Raw genomic sequence first — 24,235 nt, 5'->3', positions numbered from 1 at the left:
CTACATTCATACTAAATAGATAACACAAAATAGATGAGAGTCGTGCTATAGAAGCAGAGATCCCAGCTTTTCTGAGATTGACTTACCCAGACAGACCTGGTACATCTGCAAACCAGGTAATGCATCAAGAACACTGGAGTCATAGATCATAGATTTATTCCTGGAAGGGTCCTTAGAGATAAGTTGAGTAAACTAAGGCCAAAAAGTGAATTGACTTGCTTATGGGCACCTAGGTACTATGTCTTCTGATTTAGGGTCCAGCATTGCACCCCCCCAGCTATGAATACTATGCTGTATTCATGATGAAAAATTTTGAACTTTGGGGAGGGTCATGGAGTATCTCTTCTTTAGATCATGTATACCTAAATAATGCTATGAGGCATTTGGGGTGATTAATGCTGCTAAAAAGGAAAGAGTGTTGATTTAAAAATGATGATAACACAATATAACAATGACACAGAAACAAGACTATTAAGGACTTAATGCTCAGATTTAATACCAGAGAATCAGAGATAGTACTCCGATCAGTTCATTTTTTTACTACTCCAAGTTGGGGTCACCCGGTCACCTCCTGGCTCCCTTTCCACCTCTTACCTTTCAGGAAAAGTAGCCAGCTTCTCTGCTTGTAATTTGGGGAAAATTCACTCAAGGGAGTAGTATATGTATAGCACACATGCAATATTAAATTATAAGTCTTCCCTGGTCAGGTGTTCACAATATTTGGCAAAGAGGTATAGGAAGTCAACTTTCTTTCTCATTTCTACTTAGGTTCATAAAACACTGAAATCTACAGAACTTATATCCACAAGTACATCCCAGTTCTTCCAGCAGCTAGCACCTTCTATAAACATCTTTCCTATATGTATCTCATATGTGTCCATTTATACATATGTTTTCTCACTCATAGGATGTATAATCCCTGGAGACAGGTACTGTTTGTTTTTTCTACAATAAAAAAGATGCCTAGCACCTAGTGTAGTGTTTGATAAAAAAAACTTAATAAAATCTTTGCTGATTGATTGATTCACAACCTGGATTTAACCTTCTTTTCCAGCATTATTCTATAAGACTCTCCTTCATGTATTGTTGTCTAAACTGGTCTTGTTTTTCCTCTACAAGATAATTATCTTCCATTGCCATGCCTTTGCTTAGATTGTTCCTCATACTTAGAATGTACTCCTCTACCTCTATTTTTTAGATCCTTTACTTCTCTTCAAAATTTAGTTCATATGCCATGGGATCCTCCCTGACCACCCAACTTATTATCCAATTACCTTGTATTGATTTTGTATGAACTTATATGTTTATATCATTTCTCTTGATAGAATGCAAACTTTTTAACGTCAGAGACTATTTCATTTTATCTTGCGCCTCACACTTGGTAAACACCTAAAAATACTTCTTGGTTGGTTGATTGAGTATCCCATATGCCATACCAGTTTAACAAACTCTTGAATGAATAATAGATCGAATTCACACCCCAAACCCAACTCTGAAATTGGGATAGAGAAATGCTTCTAGAAATTTCCTCTTTTCCTGCTTATTTTCCTCTTACTTTAGGACAGGGCTTGGGAACGTAATATCTGTTTTGGCTCCTGCTGTTGGACTCTGAAGAGAACCATGGGAGCATCAGTGATGGGTAATGGATTTATATTTACTGACTCACTTTGTGTATGATATATATATATATATATATATATGTGTATATATATATATATATGTATGTATGTATATATACACACACACATACACACATATACATATATAAAATCATATTTCTATCTTTATGTCCAGGTAAACTGAAGTAAGACTAAAATGGCCAATGCAAACTCCTCTTCTAAAGTTGGAGGTGTCCACTAGCCCTTCCCAATTTAGACTAAAGAAGGAGCTTACCTATGTCACAGTGATTGCCCAGATACCCAGGGGAGCATAGACAAATGACACTACCCTCCCTCTCCTGGCAGGTCCCAACTCCACATGGCTCTTCAGCACATGACTTGGGGATGGCTGTAACCAGCAGGGGAAGAGCAGATCAACCAGATTATCTTGACACTTTGGGCAGCCACTTGGGCAGCCTGATTGACCTCTCAGTAAAGAGATCTGGGGTCTCTGGAATTCTTATTTTGGGGTCAATATATTTTAGTCCAGCTTTGCTTTATTAGATGTTGAATACCATTGATTTTCATAGACTCTGTAAAACTTTGAAAAAGATGCTTTAGAAACAAAAGAGGTAGAGAAAGCTCAAAAGAAGTAAAGAAGGCAAACTAATTAGAGACTTTGTGTGTGTGTGTGTACCTAATGGAGGGGTTTACCACATTTCTTCTAAATATCTTGGTTTTTTTTTTTATGTTTTGAATCCAGATAAACCAAGCATATGTCTATATTACGAACAGTTCTTCCTCTCCCCTCCATCCCATTCACTATTTTATACTATTTACACATCTACTATAATTGAAGTCAGAAAATATTAACCATACCTTCAGTTGTGTACTCTGGTTCTTTTTGCTCATTTGGGGAAACTTGAGATGCAATGGAAGTGTCTGTGGGGGTAGGGACTGTTCCAGCTCTTTCAATCTCTTCTCCTGATACTAAGGGACTAGAAGATTCAATTTCTGTTTGAGCCTCTTCAGGGCTCGGGGTCTGATGCCTGAATTCAGTCTCTGAAACACTGGTGCTAATGACTACATCTGGCAGAGAGGTGTCCCCTGAAACATCTGGCAGGGGTAGGGTGGGGAGTCCAGAAGCTTCCCCACTAACTTCAGTCCTGTCTTCATGACTCACAGAAAATTCACCACTAGCCAGAGGCACAGATGATGTTTCTAAGTCCACTTCTTGGGGGCTGGCTATCTCTCCACTCATGTCATGTGTGGCAGATGTTTCCTCAGAGATGCTGTGGAAGGCAGATGAATCTCCACTCAGGTCGGGGGTGGAGGATGGTTCTTGGAAAGTGGATGTTTCCCCACTTCCATTCGATGAAGAAGATACTTCGTGTTCAGTTTCATAAAGTGTGGATGTTGTGCCGTCGACATCAGGGACAGCAGATGATTCGGGATATGCTGATAAATCACCACTCACCTCGGGAACTGCTGATGCTTCTACCTCAGTTTCATGGGTTGTTGACATTCCGCTGAATTCTCCAGAAACAGAGGACTCCCCACTGGATTCCACAAAATGAGGGAGTGTCACAGGAGATCTTTGACCGAGTTCCTGTGAAACTGTTGGCTTTGTAACGGCTTGCACTAAATCTGTTGTAATCAAAGTGACCTCTGGAAATCCTGAAGTTTCTCCGCTGCTGCTGGTGACTGCTGATGACTCTCCACTTACATCAGTGACCCCAGAAAAATCACCACTAAAAGATGGTATATTAGATGACTCTCCACTGGTCTCTATTAATCCTGATTGGGACCCACTGAGGTCCAGTGTTCCAGATATCTCCCCAAAGCCTTCTGTTTCTCCTGAAGGGGTTCCACTGATTTCTAAGACCCCAGAAGGTCCTTCTCCTGCCTCTTCTGCTGTTGGAGTTGGGGTTGAAGATTCAACCAAAGTTCTATCCACTAGAGATACTGTGGGAAAACCAGATGAAAGTCCACTAATATATTCTCCAGATGGCAGGCCACTTCCAATCTCTGCTCCTGAGGATTCTCCACTGAGCTCCACAGACCCCCTTGACAGACCACTAAATTCTGGGGCACCTGAAGCAAGCCCACTGGATTCTATGGTTCCAGAAGACTGTCCACTGAAGTCTACAGTTCCAGAGTATTTACCTGATATATCTGCCTCCCCAGAAGGAGAGCCACTGATTTCAATAGAACCTAAACCTTCTTCTTTTTCCCTGAATGCAGTTGGGGCTACTTCAACAAGACCAGTATCAACAAAGGTAACACTGGGAGATTCACCGCTGCCACTTACAGTCCCAGAAACCAAACCACTGAGATCACCCACCCCACTCAGATCAGAGATTCCAGATGTTTCACCACTGAACCCAGAAACTCCAGATGATTGTCCACTGATATCAAATACTCCAGAGGTTGCTCCACTGAAATCAGTTACTCCAAATGGTTGTCCACTGCCAAATGGAACTCCAGATATCTCTCCACTGATATCTATAACGCCAGAAGGCTCTCCACTGAATTCAAGTACACCAGATGTTTCTCCACTGGCATCAGGTAATCCAGAGGGTTGACCACTGAGATGGGGAACTTCAGATGGCTTCTGAGTTAAGTCAAAAATCCCTGATGTCTCTCCACTGGCATCAGGAAAACCAGATGCCTGTCCACTGATTCCAAATATTCCAGATGTTTCTCCACTGGCTTCAGGAGTTCCAGATCCATATCCACTGACATCAAATAGTCCAGATGTTTCTCCACTGACTTCAGGAATTCCAGATGCCTGTCCACTTATTTCAAATATTCCAGATATCTCCCCACTGGTATCAGGTAATCCTGATGCCTGTCCACTGAGCTCAGTTCCTGAAGGTAGTCCACTAGTTCCTCCACTAATGTCCCACTCTCCAGATGGCAGCCCAGATATTTCTCCTTGACCACTAATTCCAATGGTCCCTTTTCCTTCCAATTGACTGACAGTGGTTGCTGTGACCACTTCCACTAACGTAGTATCAACAAGAGAGACAGTTGGAAACCCGGATGGAAATCCACTCAAATCAGGCAGTCCAGATGAGAGGCCACTTCCAAAGTCTACCCCAGAGTGTTCACCACTAAATCCAGATGGCAAACCACTTGTTTCTGGAGTTTGACCACTCCCCAGAGTTCCAGAAGGCATCCCCCCAAGGTCTAGATGTTCAGAAGTAGTCACAACTAAATCATCTCCTGAAGGTAGTCCACTAATTCCAGTAGTGCTAGACCATCCACTTACATCTGTTTCCCCAGAAGCCAATCCACTCTCCCCAGATATCCCAGATCCATCTCCACTGAAATCCAGGTCACTTGAGGGCAATCCACTTACACTGCCCTCAGAGGGCTGCCTGCTTGTTTCAAGATCTCCTGAAGCTTCTCCACTGGCAAGGAAGTCTCCACTCCCATCTGGAACACCAGATGGCTCTCCAGAAGCTGATGATTCTCCATTGCCACTCACATCTGGAACTCCAACACCTGAAACACCAGATGGCTCCCCAGAGGCTGACAGTTCCCCACTGCCACTCACATCTGGAATTCCAAGACTTGGAACAGTGACTGGTTCTCCAGAAGCCAGTGGTTCCCCACTGCCACTCACATCCAAAATGCTAACATCTGGAACTCCAGATGGCTCTCCAGAGGCTGATGGCTCCCCGCTGCCACTCAAATCTGGAACTCCAGATGGCTCTCCAGAGGCTGATGGCTCCCCACTGCCACTCACATCTGGAATACCAGATGGCACTCCGAAGACTGTTGTTTCCCCACTGCCACTCACAACTGGAACTTCCACATCTGGAACACCAGATGGCTCTCCAGAGGCCGATGGCTCCCCACTGCTGCTCATATCTGGAACTCCCACATCTGGAATACCAGATGGCTCTCCAGAGGCTGATGGCTCTCCACTGCCACTCACATCTGGAACACCAGATGGCTCTCCAGAGGCTGATGGCTCCCCACTGCCACTGCTTGGGCTCACACCAGATTCATATGGCTCGCCAGATGCCGAAGGTGTTCCACTGAAAGAAGGCTCTCCAGTACTTTCTTCTGGAATAGCACTGATGGGAGGCCAAGATGAAGGACTCACTGAAGGAGGAAAGAAAAAAAAAAAAGAAAAGATAAACTTTTATTAATAAGTACTAAGTGAAACTCCATGGTTCTTCACACCTACAAGCCTAAATCCACTCTTATCATTCTTTATAATGATGTTGGGTTCTTAACTTGAGATCCGGGGACCCCCAAAGATTTAAAGGGTATGTGAACTTTTACAAAAAAGAAAACTATTTTCATATCTATGTATTATTTTTATGTATTTAACTTTATGAATTAAGGCATCCATGACAGGAAAAAGGTTAAGAGCCCCTGAATGAAAGACTTACAACATCCTTGGAAGAGGAAATGATAATCTACCTCTGACATTAACTCACTTGATGTCCTTATGCAAGTCACTCAATCTCTGAGGGCCTTAGTTTTTTTCAAAATGGTGATGGTGGAGGTGACAGGGACACTAGAGGTAAGTCTCTTTGTACCCGTAATATTTAATAACTGACTAGAAATACTATCACTTAAGCTTATATTACTAATATCATGTTCAATAATATTTTCACAGGTATGTTTCTCTTTTCTTATCTCAGGAACAGATATTATTTTATGCATAGGGAAACTGAAGTAGAAGAGAGATCAAATGAATTGTTTCAGACTCATAAACTTAATCATTCTCTAGTGCTTCCAGAGATCCTTCTAGTCATTTTCCATTAGTAGTTGTAAATGTAGTCTAGGTCTACCTGTATTTTCACTTCTAGCAGTGACTCTGTTTTTACAGATCTCTATGGGAGTATGGAGCTTTCTTTGTATTATCTTTCTGTATGTATGTCTGTCCAGCTATGTCTTTATGATGACTCCTTTACCCCATTTTTAGAGAATGGTGAAATAGAGTGCCAATCCCTGGCACATAGTCAGAACTTAATAAATGTTGATTGGATTGGATATAGTGGTACAATATACATTCAATTCACTAAATTTACTGGGAATAGAAAGAGGGGTGCTACAGAGTATCTGTTCTAAAAGAGTCTTTGATGATGCATTTATGTAGTTTTGTACCATGATAGGCTAATTATGGGAGATATGGGACGGAACTATTTCCTGGAATCAATAAGCAATTAAGAAACCCCAGATGGTCCACTGTTCAAAAATTTCTGTTTTATATTCTACTAATTGTAAATTCCTATAGGAATAACTCTTTGGGGATATAAGTAGTCTTGAGACTGGTTAAATCTATTGATCATTCACAAGTTAGGATCAAATGTTTTAATCAGAACAACTGTTGCTTGAAATTGTACTTGGTGAATGGGAATTTTTACTAGGGAGTAGATGTAGAGGAAAAGAAAGAAAAGGAGAATTGTGGCATTTTAGGACCCCAAAAATCTTTGGTTATCTGGTACCACCTCCTCACTTTTCAGAAAAAAATAGTATGATAAGTCACACTCCTACTTGTATCACTCTTTTCCTCTTGGTTCTGACCAAGTATTCCCTCTCTAACTTTATACTCCCTTCTTTGGGGGACTCTGAACTACAGGAGGTTATAAAATCAGGAGTGGTTCTGCATATTTGAACTAATGAAAAGGAGATGCCATTTCTACTTTCTTGTCTATCTCAGTCTCACTGAAGTGTTATACACATAATATAAATATTAAATTAATTAATGGTATTGTAAATGCTAAACATTCTCTTTGAGTTCAGAGCTTCAGAGACATACTTATCCAGCACTCTAAAGAGAATCAATAACTGATCTGATAAATAGAATGCAGATCTCTGGAATTCCCATGGAGAGAAAGTATTGTCCAGCTGAGTAGAGAGGGCATTGCTAGCATTGCATAAGACAGTGTGGCAGAGTAGATAAAGACCTCTATTTAAAATTAAAAAAGACATAATTTCAAAACCCACTTCTGTTAGGATTACTAGGTGAGAACTCAGGTTGTCTGGACAATTACAAGGTGAGAACTCAGGTTGACTTGACAGTTCTCTGGCTCAGACCTTTGGTTTGGGCCTTTAAAGGGAGTTTACACCTTAGGAATTCTAAGAGGAGCAAGCTCATTGGTTGAAGTGGTTCTTCCCAGAAGCCCTTGTAGGATCCCACGCCCATACTCTGGGAGGATAAAAGAGGCAACATTGAGCCTGGAGAGCAGTCTGGACTGGGGAAGGACAAGAGCTGGAGGAGATTCAGAGCCAGGATTCAGGAAGAAGAAGAGGCTGGCTGGAGGCTCCAGAAGCCTCCCAAGAAACCTGCTCATAGAGGAAAAGATTATACAGAAAAGAAACCTCCTCCCAAAGAAGGATCACAACTGAGAGACGAACTTTACACACTTCAGACTTTTATTATTAGCTATGTGATCCTGGACAAATGATGAATGAAATCATATTTGCTTCAATTTCATGAGAGACTTTGAATAGATGGGCTCTAAATCTATGATCCTTTGGTCTGGTCCACATCGTTTCCTGGCAGGCAAGGGTTCATACTGACCTGAGAGTAATGACGTATTTGTTGGAAAAAAATCTGTTTCCCACTCTGTCTGATTCTCAGGTACAGTGGTAAACTCAAATTCTCTTCCAGGTAGCACTCCCCCTTCCTTTGGAGCCACCTGAGTTGGAATTAGTTCTTCATCAATGATAGAGACCTGTGTGCTATCTTCCCCTTCCTTTAGAGTTCCAGCTGAAAAATCCAAAAGGAGATGGTGAGTGACTTGACCCCCAAGCAGGAAATTTCTACTTCAGATTACTCAGGGCTCTATCCTAGGGGATCCATTTAGGATATAGTTCTAGGTCCCTGAAGAAACAGAGATAGAGAAATAATCATACTTTAAGCATTCAGGCAACGATTCACCTGAGTTTTGATGAGAAAGCAGGAAGAGCTGAGTTAAGTTCATGTTTCATCCCTCCTTACCTTTGTCCTAGCTATGTCTGTCTCTTTCTTTGTTATGACTCTTCTGCCCTGTTTTTTTTTTTTTTTTTTTTTATGTTGTAGGAACATTTTACAGGTGGACGGCTTAAAGGGAAAATAGCATGGGGGTTAAAAAAGGAGACTATAAAGATGAGTATTTCCTTAACATAAAGGAACCTTTCCTACTGCATCAGGGAAAATTGGGCAATGTGAAAAGAGTGGCATGATACCTTGGAAACAGAAAGCATGGTGCCGGGACAAGGGATCAGGAAAGCCAGTCTGGTTGGAGTACAAGTAGACAGTTCTAACACCTGGCTTATCCCCACCACATGCAGAGCGGGGGGGTGATGATAGGATAACGAACACTGCCATCTGCCAGCCAGCCAGCATGGCATTTGTCTAGACCCCGGCGCCAAGCAGCATAAAGTTGCCCTGTAGATGCCAGAGTGGCATTGTGATCTTCGCAGTATTCTTGGGCTTCTTGGAAGGTGAACAGCTCCAGCCGAGTGGCAAAGAATACCTCACCTATTGGGAAGATACAGTTAGATTAAATTGCTCCCATAGCCAAATACCCTTCTTAGAAGCACCCCTCACCTATGTGGTTACATTTTTATACATTTTAATACATATTAATACAATTTAGTACATATTCAAAATCTCTTCATGTCCCTTTTCACACTTACACTTGGGATGCCTCCAAGCCCTCTGAGCACTCTGGGGAATTACTAGGTATGAAAACTTCTTCAAGTCCCATCTGCATGATGATAGGAATTAAGTCACTTCCCCATGGTCATGCAGATAGCATTTTAATTCTGATCTTTCCAAATCCTATATCCAGCTGCCTTTCTTGAATGATGCATTCTCCTATAACTATAAGCATTTTCCTCATTGGACCCTGTATATGTGCTGCAGAGACAGAGAGAGACAGAGAGAGAGAGAAGGAGAGAGAGGGGTGGGGAAGAGAGAGAAATATATATATATATATATATATATATATATATAGAGAGAGAGAGAGAGAGAGAGAGAGAGAGAGAGAGAGAGAGAGAGAGAAGGCGAGAAGAAGAAGAAGAAGAAGAAGAAGAAGAAGAAAAAGAAGAAGAAGAAGGAGGAAGGAGCGAGAGAGAGAAGGAGAGAGAGAGAGAAAGAGAGAGAGAGAGAGAGAAAGAGAGAGAGAGAGGGAGAGAGAGAGAGAGAGCGAGAGGGAGGGAGGGAGGGAGATAGAGGGAGGGAGGGAGGGAGAGGAGAGGGAGGGAAGGAGAAAGAGGGAGGGAAGGAGAAAGAGGGAGGGAGAGGGAGAGAGAGGGAGAGGGAGAGGGAGAGAGAGAGAGGGAGAGAGAGAGAGAGAGAGAGAGAGAGAGAGAGAGAGAGAGAGAGAGAGAGAGAGAGAGAGAGAGGGAGGGAGGGGAGGGAGGGAGAAAGAGGGAGGGAAGGAGAAAGGAGAGAAAGGGAGAGGGAGAGAGGAGAGAGGAGGCAAGAGAGGAGAGAGATTGAGCCAAAGGTTAATGGGCCAAGAGAGAGATGAGCCACATTTTTCCCCATGGATCCTTATCAGAACTAGAAGTTGTTCAGGAAGGACAGATGATACATCTGGGATATTTGCCCATTGCTAAGGAATTTCATCCCAAAATTCTCATGCTGGGCCCAGAGCTTTGGGGATATTGATTCCATACCCAGTAGCCAGTCTACATAGCAGTAGACATCATAGGTTTCTGATGGTGGGCGTAGGCCATAGGTCCTGACTCCCGGGCTGCTGTTCTTATCTCCAACACACTGGGTCCGGGGACTCACAATGGGGTATCTGCAAAGGAGAGAGTGAAAAAATGTTGAGCTTCAGGTAATAGGAAACAGGCCCTTTTGAAGCAAAAGATAATAGTCACTGATGGAAACATGGCAAGGAATCCTGGACCTAGGACTTCTAGTCACACAGAAACATTTAGCTTTGTTAAAACAGCATCATCCTGAACTTTAACATCAATTGTTTGGATGGATTTTGTAGCTTCAGAGGTGACCTCTGATTATAGGGGAGGGACATCTTGGGAATCAAGATCACTGACTAAGCCAGGAAAGATTTAAGAATAAACCAGGCAATTATCCAAAGAAGAAGCAATGGGAAAGGAACTGACCTCTCCTCATTTATCCAGTTCTTCTTAGAGAACAAATTGTGAAGACATGGCAAAATCCTTTTCCCATTTTTTTGTCAGGACTATTCCTGGTTGCCTTTGTTTTTTGCTCTTGGATGTAGAGATAAATCAACAACTATTGCTTAATTTTGGACTCCTAAAAGGCTGTGAAGATGTTTCTTAAACTCATTTCTTGTGGCCCAATTTAGCTGTGCCAGGACTGGAGGTCACCACAGTTGGAAAAGTAACTAGGAGTATTGTTCTGGTAAAGTTGTTTTAGAAACGTCTGCCTCAGAACAGACTAAATTCAAGCACAGTGTTGGAGGACCACTTTTTCGGGATGTTGTAGAGATTATAAGGTCATTGATATGGAGATAGAAGAGAATAGAGAAGTCATTTAATCCAACCACCCTATTTTACATTTGAAGAAACTGTAAGGTCACAGAATTCCTGATCATAAGGTCCAGATCAGAAGTGACTACAGGAATCACTTTATCCAATGATCTAATTTTATAGATGAGGAAACTGAAGTCTATAGAAGTATCATTTAAGGATTCCTACCTAAATATGGGTTAGATTAGATTTCTGAGGTCTCTCTTACAGCATGAACATGGGGATTTCTATCTGAATGCTACAGGAAAAAGGGAAACAGTCCCTGGCTCTGGGGCTCACCTGACTGTCTGGTCCTGTAGCCAGCCAGCATCACATTGCTCATAGCCAGACTCATAGGCTGCCTGTAGCTGTTCTGGCGTAGCAATTACAGCTCCTGTGGCCCTACAGGCCTGTTGGGCCTCTTCATAGGTGAGGGAGTATCTGGTGGAACCTGGACGGTAGTGGAAGACAACGCCTGGTGGGAAAGAGAAGAAAAAGGGAAAAGTCAGCCTTCATCTCGGCTGTGGGTGGGAGGTGGTGCAGCGGTGGTACTGGAGGTGCAAACTGCACTTTCTCTTCAGTAAGCCTGGCTACAGTGAAATACTTCCCTCTTCTACTCAGAGCTCCAAGACACCAATCATTTTTACTATTACATCTCACTAGTTCATTTACTCAATGAGTGTCTGTGTCTAATGGATGAGACAACATTCAAGCAACTATGTATCAACCACATATAAACAATGTATATGGGAAGTCACTTTTACACTGAGGCACTGCAGAATGGGGTCAGAGATTTTCCATGGTATATTTTTCAAAATGTTTTTAAATTAAGAGATTTTGGATCTCATCATCTCTCAGGTAAGAAAACAGAAGTGAAGTGACTTAAGACAAGAGCAGCAACTGCTAGTACAGTGCCAGAACTATGGATAATTTAAAAAACAAAACCAAAAACATTTGTTGGTTAATTATGAGCAATCTGCTTTCTATCTTCCTGCCTCTTATATTCTGTGGCTGATAATTTTGAACAACTTGATTAAACCTTAGGAACCATAGCTCTCTTTCCTATTCCTTGGACTTCAGTGGATTTTCTTCAAGTTTTCTCTTCAAGTGGATCCTTTGATGTTCAATGTTTACTTCCTCATTTTGTTGCTTTGAGAGTGTATCCCTTAGATGCTAAAGAACTCCCCTTCATCTATTTATCTTTCTTTAATTTCCTAAAGTTGCTCTCACCTTCTTCAAGTAAATTTCCCACCAGGTGAAAGTTGATCAATGAATTAGTGGTACCTTTTCTCAACTGGTTCTTCCTAGCACTGTAAGCTTTCTAACAGCCTACAGCTTTCCATATAAGAAATCTACTATTCCTACCAAATAACACTTACTCTGACATATATATATATATACATATATATATAATTTTACATATATACATATATGTATATATAATATTTTGCTATTTGTGAGTGAAATATGGAATATAATGTCACTGTAGAATTTAAAATGAATATCACAAGAACAATGATGAGACCTATGGTAGGTATGAATAGGCTACAACATATAGCCAAAGAGGAACTTGGAAGAGTAAGAATAAAGATGTCATCAAGGAGAATAAGATAGGAAAATAGGATGGAATGGTCATATAGAGAAGGTGAGAACTGATGGGTAGTTAACCAGTATTCCACTGGTAGGTACCGTGACACTGTCAGTAAAACTAAGAAAGGTCTCCAGAGCATTGAGTGGGTCTCATGTGATATGCTTATGGAGAGACATGGGAAATAATCCTTCAGAACAGACAGACATGAAGGGATTGTGATCACAATCACTGGAGAGAACACTTAAATCAATGATATCATGTATCCTCTTGAGTTTTTAAATATTTGAATATCTATTTTTTTATTGCCAGAATCATAGGTCCAATACTTTTATCTGCTTAGATGTATAAAGTCTTTGCTGATGCTTCCACAACAGTATTTTCTTTCTGAGATATTGAGCTGAAACAACTGCGAATTGATTCTAAATAAATAAATGATATGATAATCCATCCTTTGTTGCCAGTCTTAGTGACATCTGTGTGAAGTAATTTTAGGCTTCCCTCAAAGTCTGATATCAGACCCTCTAAATTTCCTCAGAGCACTTACAATCATGTTAGTCTACATGATTCGGAGGAGTCGTGACTGCATAAGCTTATCTAATAATGAGAAATCCTGCCTCTCACCCACCTCCATAACTTTAACTAGGTAGAGCAACTGGCTTTCAATCAGCCTGTCAACATTTATTAAGTTGAAATTTCAAGACTGACATCCCCAAAGAAGAAATTTTGTTCAATAGAGAAAACTTTAGGGGTGATCAGAGACCTAACTAGCAATATTCTAGTGGTGAAGGAAGAAGGGAAAAGGGGAGTGGGGGTCACTTAGGGTATGGCCTGGGGAAGAAACTAAAATCCAGACAAGTGAAGTTGCCACACCACTGAAAGTCCAATTTTTGAGGGAACCTTGAATATGCTGGGATTGGCAGAAAGGTGCAGGTTGGATGAGGAGAGATGGGCAAGACAGGAAGCACTCATGGGAAAGTTCTGTGAGTATCCTCTAAATGTCTCACTCTGGGGATAATGGTGCTTAACATAGTGCCTAGAACATAGTAGGTACTCAATGAACACTGATTGACTGACGAGACTAGCTACCCAACCCTAGTTAGGGATCTGGGGGTGGAGGACAGGGAATCACATAGATTATGAGCTTGAGACTGCTAAGAAAAGGCCTGATAAAAGAAGGAGGTTCTACTTCTTTTGGCCATTTTTAAACTCCAAGAATCAGAATTTTGGCTGAAGGGGACTTTGAAGATCATTTTTAGTCCAACTACCTCCTTTTACATCTGGAGTGATTGCAGTTTGAGAAGTGGTGATTTGACATAGATAGAACAAGAACTTGGGTCTCCTGCCTCCTAGTCACATGTTCTTTCCATGATTCTTACCCATTGGCGAGAGTGGTGGTTCAGGGACAGCAGCAATATCTGGAACAGCTGTTGCTGGTGCAATAAAATCCTCTCCTGTGAAGGCTGTGGCAGGTTCCAGGTCAGGGATGGCAGTGGCAGCCCCCTCTGTGACTTCGCTGGGTAAAAGAGCATCACGGGAAGAGGCAGTGGCCTCCGGAAGGATGCCCCATGGCTTGGTAGTCTCATCAGTCTCATTTTCCAACTCTGGGTAGCCTGTGCTACCCAAGGTCCAAGTGAAGGCCTCCTCAGGCTCTGGTCCAGTAGGAGTGATGACATTCTCTGAGGTGATGATGCTGCCTCGGGATTCCTGCTTGGTGACATTTTGGGGCAGCTGCAATTCCACATCGGGCTGAGTGACTGTCTGAATAGTGATCTCCCCCTCGCTGCTCAGATCGTCAGTAAAACTCTCTGGTATGATCTCGACAAAGTCCTCCCCTAGAGTAGAAAGCAAAGGCCAATGGAAAGTCAGAGATGGGGCTCTGTTCAAAGTCTCCCTCATTTCCCCCTCCCTTTGGCAATCCCATGTAGGCTATCCAAGGTGGATAAGGGGACAGGTTAAGCGGACCCCATATCTGAAGTTACACAGTTTCTATCAACGATCCACATTGTGCCTGGCGTTTGTCTCTCAGATGTTGCTCTTGTTGCCTGGGCAGTGTTGTTTAGATGCCAGCAGCGAGAGTGAAGAAACCATATGGCCCCACTTTTGTACACAAGTGGCATCTGCTTGGCCATGGATGGCATATGCTACTCAGAGAGACTAACTGCCAGAAATTCTCAGGATGTCACAACTTTAGAAGCCCACTTCTGTGATTACTATTTCTTATATAGATGGTACTTTATGATTTTTGGATCACTGAGATTTTATTTAATACATTTGTCCACAGAAGAGCTTCTAAGGACAAGAAATCAATAAATAAAGGATCTGGGCCATCATGATGCCTCTATGGATCAGATTAAAATTAAAATAGAGCTGAAAGAAACATTAGACATCATTCAATTTAGTCATTTCACTTCTACAAATGAGGACAAAGGCTTGGAGACATTAAAAGGCATTGTGACACAGTTCAAAGGGTACTTGGTACGGGTTCTTAATCTGTATATTAATTCTTAATCTAGGGATTCTGGACTCCTGGCGGGCCCTAGACTGAGGTGAGAATAGTTTTTTTTGTTGTTGTTATTTTGAATTTTATTTTCACTAATTTTTAGTAGTCTTTGTAATCCCATGAATCTTATTATATGCATTTAAAAACATGATTCTGAAGAGTTCACCCATCAACTTCTCTAGACTGTCAAAAAGGTACATGACACAAGAAAGGTTAAGAACTCCTAAGGAGATATCAGTTTTAGACAACTCTGCCATTAATAGCAACATAATCTTTGGTGAATTGTTTAATTCCTCTGTGGCTCTGTTACCTTATTTATAAAAAAAGGGAGAACTCTGATTCCAAATGTATGAGAACTCTATTTTGAGGAATAAATGAGATAATATATGTAAAAGTGACTTTTGTATAGAATAGAAAGCAGGCCCTGCCTGGAGTCAAAAAACTAGAGTTTAAATCATGCCTCTGATATCAATGAGGTTTGTGATTCTAGGAAAATCAATTAACCTTTTAGAGCTTTAGGCACCAAGTATATAAGGAACAAAGATGGCACTAACATGCATTGGTTGAGAGAATGTATTTCTTTAGGAGTTCCATAAACCACTAAAGTTACAGATCCAGTTCCTTTTCCTTATTGCTAATATTAATAAAAATGATCTTAATAACAAATCATTTGCCCCTGGCCATATTCAGAGATAAACTATTATTAGAACTCAGTTCGGTGATCTTTCCACTTGAAACAAGGTATAGATAAAATTCAACAATGAACTCTATTGGCCCTAACTGGTCCCTTACCCCCCGACAAATGTGGGCTACTCTGTGGGTGATGGAGAAAAATGCAATAATGCAATCTTGGCTAGGCTTTCCTTTTGCTCTTAGTTGCTATTGCATTGAGAGGAAATATTGGTGTTTACCAGAATCATTGGACATAGAGGTTTTATAGTCAAGGATAGGAGATTCAGACTAAAATTTTCCCCATGTTATAGGGGCCTGCTAGAGTAGATAGAATGCTAGACTTGGCCTTGGGAGGAACCAGGCTCAAATTCTACCTTTAATACTTCTTTGCCATGTGATTCTGGAAAAATCTTGTAACTTTCTGAGCTTTGGTTTCCTCGTCTGTAAAATGATAATAAAGAACCCTATAGGACCTATCTTGTATAGCTGTTGTGAGGTTTGAAGAACCTCATGGAAAGAGCCATATAAATATGTGATTCCCTGTGACACAGATGTGTAAGAGAAGTCTTTATTTAACATTGGGTGCTTTCCAGATATCTGGAATATGTTGGGGTCAGAAAGGCAGGGATAGGGTACCAATAACAGGGGATAGGATTGATTTTACAGTGATGAGTATAGCTGGGTTTTTTTAATTTAGTGGTTTTAGAACATCATTCATTTTTCTAGAGACCAGGATTAGTCCCATGGCTATGGTTAGAATATTTCATCCCTAATTCTCTAAAGAAAAACCTGGGGTTTTCTTCATTCAGGATATTCCTCTTGCATTGGGAGACTCAATATTTAAGATGGTCTAGCTTTGAACTTTTCTGTTTGAAATGTTAACCTTTCTATTTGAATTGTTTAAACTGAAGATGCTTTTCTGGTCTGCACTGCCCCTCAGTGTTGACATGGCAGAGCTGCAATAAGAGGAGTTGAGTTGGAATGAGGGAGAGATTGCCTGTTATCACTCTAGTAAGAACAATAGGGCTCCCTGGCATGTAGAGGTGGGAGCTGCACCCGTGCCCCTCTTATTACACACAGAAAATTGTCCTGAGGTGCCAGTTACAGAGTCAGAGTAGTGGGATACAAATAAATCAAGCAAGTTTTTTTCCTGGGGAATTTAAGGGAGGCAGGTAAAGGCAAAGAGTGTTGTCTGTTTTAGATCAAGCAGCCTTGTATTTGGTGGTGAAAGCTCAGTGACTATAGGGCAGAGAATAGTTAGAGCTTGGAAACTGCAGATTTGCTTGGTCCTGAGTTTCTCTGCCCCTTGTATTGTTACTGAGGTGTATCCAGATTGACCTTGGGGTTGTAGCTGTTGCCCCAGAGTTCAAGCACATGACACACCAGAACTGATGGATGTTGATTTTAAAGATTGCCGTCCGATCCGAACTAGCTTTGCCTTGTTGTTATTCAGTTGTGTGTAACTCTTTGTGACTCCATTTGGAACTTTGCCATTTCCTTCTCCAACTTATTTTATGGATGAGGAAAATGAGGCAAGCAGGGAGAAGGGACTTGCTCAGGGTCACACAGCTAGTAAGTCTCTGAGGCCAGATTTGAATTCAGGTCTTCCTGACTCCAGGATGGGTGCTCTATCTAGTGTGGCACCTACTTTCCCTGTAGATCTGCATATCTGAATGCTTGCTACTGGCTGAGCTTACTTCTGAATCCTTCTCCTTATAAGGAGATATTAAAGGAGAGCATCATATAATCATTCAATGATAGAATTATAAAGGACTTTACAAAACTTGTAGGACAACACTATCATTTTCCAGATGGGGAAACTGAGGCCTAGAAAGGACAAGTGATTTCTTCAAATCAGTACCACAAATGAGTGGCAGAATAGGAATTAATACTCATGGCTACCGATTTTCTCCCCAGTATAAAGAAGGCTTGTGTGTGTATGTGGGGAAATTAAAGGTATAAGCAGTTATTTGATTCAGGTACTAAGTCTATATCACTTTTTTTCTTCTCCAAGAATTATTTTCCATGTCCCCTCCCCCAAACCCCCAAATTGTAAGAAACCTACCTGTGTAGCAGATGGCATCGTAGCGGGATAAGGGATCCGGGTAGCCCGTCTGATTGGCATGCAGGTACACAGTCCTTACCCCTAGGAGGTTGCCTCCACAATTAGGACGTGCTTTGGAGATGGGGTATCGGACGCTGCGGTCAGCCAGCCAGCCAGCACTGCACATGTCCATTCCACTTTGCCAGGCTAGGTACAGCTGCCCTGTGGTTGCCAACCGGGCTCCCAGGCGCCGACACTCATTTGCTGCCTCTTGGAAGGTGAATTTCTCCGGGGATGTAGAATAAAAGACTTCCCCTGGAAAGCATATGTCATCTAGTGTGAGCATTTTTCTTTCTTCTTATAATATGAACTTGCCCAAATCCCTGGCATTCCAGGTGCTCAAAGTCTCATTTTTCCAGGTCCCCCCCCAATTCTTCATATTCCTAAAGCCACAGTTTTCCCTGATGCTAAGAATTTCAGATTCCTATTTATCCATTTCTTAAAGTCTTTGCAGATCTTTGAAAGTCTCAAAATTTGACCAGCAACCCATCCCCCACCCCCCATAAAAAACCTAGCTCCCATAGATTCAAAGCTGCTGATCTCCAATCTTTGGCAAGCCAAGAAAACAGAGAATCAAAGGAAGAACAACTCAAATGACAAAGTGGTGGTAGAAAGCAAAGCTGGCTTTATCTGCAGGCAGAGTAGGTGTGATATGAGGGGTAGCAGGAAGGCTCTGTTACCTAAATATATCTCTTCTACTGCCCTGTTTCTAGTATATAAATTCCCATGCATAGCAATGAATTCCTAGACTTCTTTTAAAATAGAAATTCCCCTGGGAGTCAAACATGTAAAGAAGGACTGGCCCAGATGACCTCTGAGATCTTCTCCAAATAAGATTCTGTTCATGCAATGACTGACACCTTAGTACAAACAAGCACATCAATTCTTTTCTCTAAGGCAAGAGGTAATATGTGAAAATGCTGGATAACTGGGTTGGAATTTGGGAGAGTAAAAAAAAAACCAAAAACAAACAAAACAAGGAATTTGGGGGAGTACCCCATCAATAGGCAAAGAATTGGCTAGTAAAAGGGAGGAGAGAATGCAGAGACCATATTCACTTCAGTTGGAGCCATATCTTATGTTTTCTCAGCCAAGCCTGTGAATTTTGCAGTTATTACCAAAATACCTTTTCTTCATACCAATTCATGCAAGGGTCATAGACACTGACACAATTCTGCTTAAAAAAAGCTCAGATTGAGGAAGTAAACTTAGGGTTATACAGAGCATAAGCATGAAAATGGGGAGTTCGCTCTGTTGGGATAGAGTTGAGAGCTCTATTTACTGTGAAAGGAAGAAATTCTGGTTCAGGAATATTTGTGGTATGGCCATGAAGGAGAAAAGATGAATTCTCTAGATGGCAGAATACTAGACAAAGTATTAAGAGAGAGTAGGCTATGCTACTCATTTCATGCCCTTACTAGAAAAACAGAACAGGATAGGTCATCCCATAGATTCCTGAATAAGTGACCATCTTTTTTGTGCTTGTGGTTGTGTTCCTTGTGATATATATATTTTTGAAAATATGGAGGTTTCTGTAAGGGCCCTTTAAATGGGCGGACACAGTGCATCGGGATTGAGGCCCAGAAATGATTTCTGTGGATGTTGGGACTGCCCTTGGGCGGGATCCTGGCCATATTGAGATAGCTTCGTAATGGGTGACTCTCTCGCTGATTGGCTGTGTGTATGACCTCACAGGCCCTATATAAGCCCACTGCAGGCAGCAACCGCCCTCTTTAATCTCCTGCTGTTCACCCTGGCTCCTAGCCTGGGCCAAGCCAAGATGGGTAGCCGAAAGAGGTAAGGATTTTGGTAGTGAACACATGGGTCTTCTGACCAGGTGTTCACCAGGGAACCAACAAGTCAGGGCATCAGTTAGGGCATTATGTGCGTAGGTGTAATAAAGGCTTTTAAGATTACATGTGGTTGTTCTTGAGTGCGCTACCGGTTACTAAGCTATAGATTCAAGAGATTGTGGCCAGAGACCTTAGAAGGCCTCAGAGGAGGCGAGCCAGGTAGAGCTCACACTGCAAAGGACAGTGGTCAAAGGTACTCTGGTGGGTCTAGGACAGACTAGTAATTGTAACTGCCAGGAGAGCACGTTACAAATGGCGCCCAACGTGGTGGACGCATCAGGAATTATCAGGTTTTGAAAATATTTAATATTCAGAATTAAGATTCTGAAAGATCCGGTAGAAACGCCACTTAAGAGGGAAGACAGAGAAGCAATATGGACCCAGGTAAATCTGGGATCAGACTCAAGGACACAGCTGAACATAATGCTTATATCCAGAGGTTAAAGAGCCAGATGGAAGATCTTTTAACAAAGATCACCACTGAAGAACAGCAGGAAGCTTGTAATCAAGCTCCACAAAGGCTATCCCCACACCTATTAGATATAGCTTGGAGAGGGAGCAACCTAGAGCTAATGCGTATGTATGACAGTATAGAGTATAAAATGCCACAGCAAGAGTTGCTGGAATTGCAGGTTAAACTACAGATGGAGATAGAGAAAGAAGAAAAAGCTAGGTTACTACAGATAGAACAGGAAGAGTTCAAACCAGTGGCTGAAACTAAGGAAGGAAATAAACGAATCACATGGACTTCAGTTGTAGAAATTCTTCTTAGCGTTTTGTTGGTTTACCTCCTGCATTGTTGTTTTAAGGAATGTATTGATTACTCTTCCATTGAGAAGAAGTTTAGTTCTTTTTATGTGCAAAGCTCAGGTTTGATTTTAAATCAGCCTTTGGGGAATTTTCCAATTCTTCTTCCCTCTGCCTCACCTTCTTGGGCCAAGGGAGAAGGGGGAGGAGGAAAAGGAAGGGCGATAATATCATCAGCACTGCCCATTAATCCATTCAAAACTCCTGTGTCTTCATTTCAAAGGACAGGAGTAGGCTTTATGCCCCAAGGCAAAAAGGAATTGTGGGGTATTGAGTATAATCAGAAAAGTTTTGAAAATACAGTTCAGTTAATTTCTAAGAAACCTTACAGGGATAAGACCTTGCAGTTAGAGAGAGTGGAGTTTTATACTTGTAAAACTGCTAGGATCGTCTTTGGAGAGTTGAAACTCCTCTTTTCTTACCTCGTGGATTTTCCACTTCCACAGGTGAGCTTGATTTCCCAACCCCCTACGGGTACTTATAAAACAGTGTTTATGTCTAGAATGGGTTGGAAAATTGCTGTTTTAATCACTAGAATAAATAGACAGTGTGTGATCTTTGACCCAGGAGGAAAATATCAGATTTATTGATTCACACTCCTGGAGTACAATTCGGTATCAGAAACTCAAACTTTGATTTTTAGGCAAAAGAATTCAGGGATATAGCCAGAGTGTTCTAGTAAAGTCATTACTGCACAGACTATCCCCAAGATCTCTTCTAAACAAGAGAAGGGAATTTTGGGATATGTGATTGCTTACAATTTTAAATTTTGATTTTACATTTTTAAACACTTTTGATTTTACATCTTCAAAGTATTTTGATTTTACATTTTAAAGTTATTTTGGTTTTATATTTTTAATCTATTTCGGTTTTACACTTTTAAATTATTTTGGTTTTACATTTTTAAATTCTTTGCATTTTACCTTAGCAATGCACTTCGGGCATACACAGAAAGTGCAGCTAAGTGACAGACTGACTTTTGTCTGACTTGTTAATCTTTTTGACAACAACTTTGTTTCCACTGTGATGTGGAAAGGCCTGGATGGCATTTGGAAAGGCCCAAGTTGGGCCCCGGGGACATTCCTTCCTAGGTGCAGATCCAGCAGCAGAGTTCATCCCCACCAGAGACATTTGTAACCTGGGGATCCAAGAGAAGGACCAGACAACAGTCCAGAGAGACCAGCCAGATGTCCGCAGCCCTTCAGACGCTGATGGCAGCGATGCCCCTCCTGACCGTGACACCAGAGACAGCAGACACGGTTCCAGTGTTGCAGCTGAAATGGACTGTTTTGGGTGATACGCAATATAAAGACTGTAAATGGACAATGGGCCTGCTTGCTTCTCCCGTGGTCACTTGCCATATGGTGGCCTGGGAAGAGGCTTTGCCCTATGCTTTCTATTGAAGGACTATGCTTTTAAATTAGTGGGTGAAAAACCAACACACCCACCTGCCATTGTTATTGAGACAATGTTACTGGACATGACTGCTTATGTGCACCTGTGAAACTAGAATTGTTCTAGAATTGTGAAAAGTGCAATAGAGAATTGTGATAAGCTAGAATTGCTCTAGGATTGTGAAAAGTGCAATAGAGAATTGTGATAAGCTAGAATTGTTCTAGAATTGTGAAAAGTGCAATAGAGAATTGTGATAAGCTAGAATTGTTCTAGAATTGTGAAAAGTGCAATTGAGAATTGTGATAAACTAGAATTGTTCTAGGATTGTGACAAGTGCAATTGAGAATTGTGATAAGCTAGAATTGCTCTAGAATTGTGAAAAGTGCAATTGAGAATTGTGATAAACTAGAATTGTTCTAGGATTGTGACAAGTGCAATTGAGAATTATGATAAGCTAGAATTGTTCTAGGAGTGTGAAAAGTGCAACAGAAAATTGTAAGAAACTAGAATTGGTCTAGAACTGTGATAAATGTAACTAGAATTGTGACAACATACCTACTGATATTTGTTAACTAGAATTGTGATGTTTTACCTTGTTGACTTCCCACCTCAGTGTTGACATCCTACCTCATTGGCATCCAATCTCTTTGGCCTATTATCTCGAGTATGACTTTGATGAATGGGTTGAACATTTGGGCCACTGTTGAGCCTGGTTCTCATTGTCATACTTCTGTTTACTGATCTGCTGCTTTGTACCTCCTTGGGCATAACACTCTGTCATCTCATGGACCAAGTGAACTATAGCTGGTGCTAAAAGTTTAGCTTGGTGAGATGTGCGGTTCCCGCAAAACAAGAGAAAGGGAATTGTAAGGGCCCTTTAAATGGGCGGACACAGTGCATCGGGATTGAGGCCCAGAAATGATTTCTGTGGATGTTGGGACTGCCCTTGGGCGGGATCCTGGCCATATTGAGATAGCTTCGTAATGGGTGACTCTCTCGCTGATTGGCTGTGTGTATGACCTCACAGGCCCTATATAAGCCCACTGCAGGCAGCAACCGCCCTCTTTAATCTCCTGCTGTTCACCCTGGCTCCTAGCCTGGGCCAAGCCAAGATGGGTAGCCGAAAGAGGTAAGGATTTTGGTAGTGAACACATGGGTCTTCTGACCAGGTGTTCACCAGGGAACCAACAAGTCAGGGCATCAGTTAGGGCATTATGTGCGTAGGTGTAATAAAGGCTTTTAAGATTACATGTGGTTGTTCTTGAGTGCGCTACCGGTTACTAAGCTATAGATTCAAGAGATTGTGGCCAGAGACCTTAGAAGGCCTCAGAGGAGGCGAGCCAGGTAGAGCTCACACTGCAAAGGACAGTGGTCAAAGGTACTCTGGTGGGTCTAGGACAGACTAGTAATTGTAACTGCCAGGAGAGCACGTTACAGGTTTCAGTCCTCAGACACACTTACCTTCCATCTCTTCTGCAAAGCAGTACACATCATAGGTCTCATTAGTATCTCGGATGCCATAAGTCCTCACTCCAGGGAATTCATCTTTGTCTCCATAGCAGCCCTCACGGGGGCTGTGGATAGGGTACCTAATAAAAAGAGAGTGAAGGGATACAGAAAACGGAATGAGAGGCTGGAGAAAGTCTGCTTGTGACCACATATACATATATCAATGTAGATGCAGATAATGGAGTTCAGGGCTGTCAAACACCAAAATAATCAAGGGGCTTCTAACCTATACATAAAGATCCTTCAGAACCACATATGACATGGTTTTAAAATGTAAAATTATCTGGATTTTATTGTATTTTTATGAATTTTGTTAAATCTTTCTCAACTATACTTTAATCTGTCTCAAGCCATATTCAATAGAGTTTGGATTACATGTGGCCTGAGAGTTGCATGTTCAACTCCTCTGGTATAGTTTATATTTAACTATTTTTTAGCATTTGTGTTTTAAAAATATTTATTTTTTAAAAAATATTTCTTAAAAAGTATTAGAGTGGTAGTTAGGTGAGAGTGACTAGAATGTAAGATCTTGAAGTTAGAAAGATCCAAATTATAAATTTTGTCTCAGATACTTCCCAGCTCTTTGACCCCAGGAAAAATCACCAGACTTCTGTCAGTCTCAATTCCCTCATCTGAAAAATGGGGATAATAATAGTACATATCTCACATGGTTGTTGTGAGGATAAAATGATATAATATGTAAAATTCTTTGCAAATCTTAAAATGTTAGCTACTATCATTTGGTCT

General features: G+C 41.5%; 1 protein-coding gene and 1 long non-coding RNA gene across 2 annotated transcripts in view; one reads left to right on the top strand and one right to left on the bottom strand.

Moving 5' to 3' along the window:
- The window catches only part of ACAN (aggrecan), a 91,724-nt gene that overhangs the window by 16,820 nt on the left and 50,669 nt on the right, over positions 1 to 24,235 (bottom strand). The window contains 9 exon segments of the mRNA XM_074295121.1: positions 2,478 to 5,714; positions 8,149 to 8,337; positions 8,796 to 8,907; positions 8,909 to 9,090; positions 10,236 to 10,363; positions 11,358 to 11,532; positions 14,025 to 14,480; positions 17,886 to 18,179; positions 23,441 to 23,568. Of these exon segments, the coding sequence (XP_074151222.1) occupies positions 2,478 to 5,714; positions 8,149 to 8,337; positions 8,796 to 8,907; positions 8,909 to 9,090; positions 10,236 to 10,363; positions 11,358 to 11,532; positions 14,025 to 14,480; positions 17,886 to 18,179; positions 23,441 to 23,568 (4,901 nt within the window).
- LOC141558231 (uncharacterized) lies at positions 19,480 to 23,225 on the top strand. Its single transcript, XR_012487000.1, has 2 exons — positions 19,480 to 22,165; positions 22,265 to 23,225. It is a non-coding gene; the product is annotated as an uncharacterized LOC141558231 (long non-coding RNA).

This window comes from Sminthopsis crassicaudata, chromosome 2 (assembly GCF_048593235.1).
Source record: "Sminthopsis crassicaudata isolate SCR6 chromosome 2, ASM4859323v1, whole genome shotgun sequence".
Taxonomy (NCBI): domain Eukaryota; kingdom Metazoa; phylum Chordata; class Mammalia; order Dasyuromorphia; family Dasyuridae; genus Sminthopsis; species Sminthopsis crassicaudata.
The sequence above is the reverse complement of the archived record's forward strand: the minus strand, read 5'-3'. Positions and strand labels throughout refer to the sequence as shown.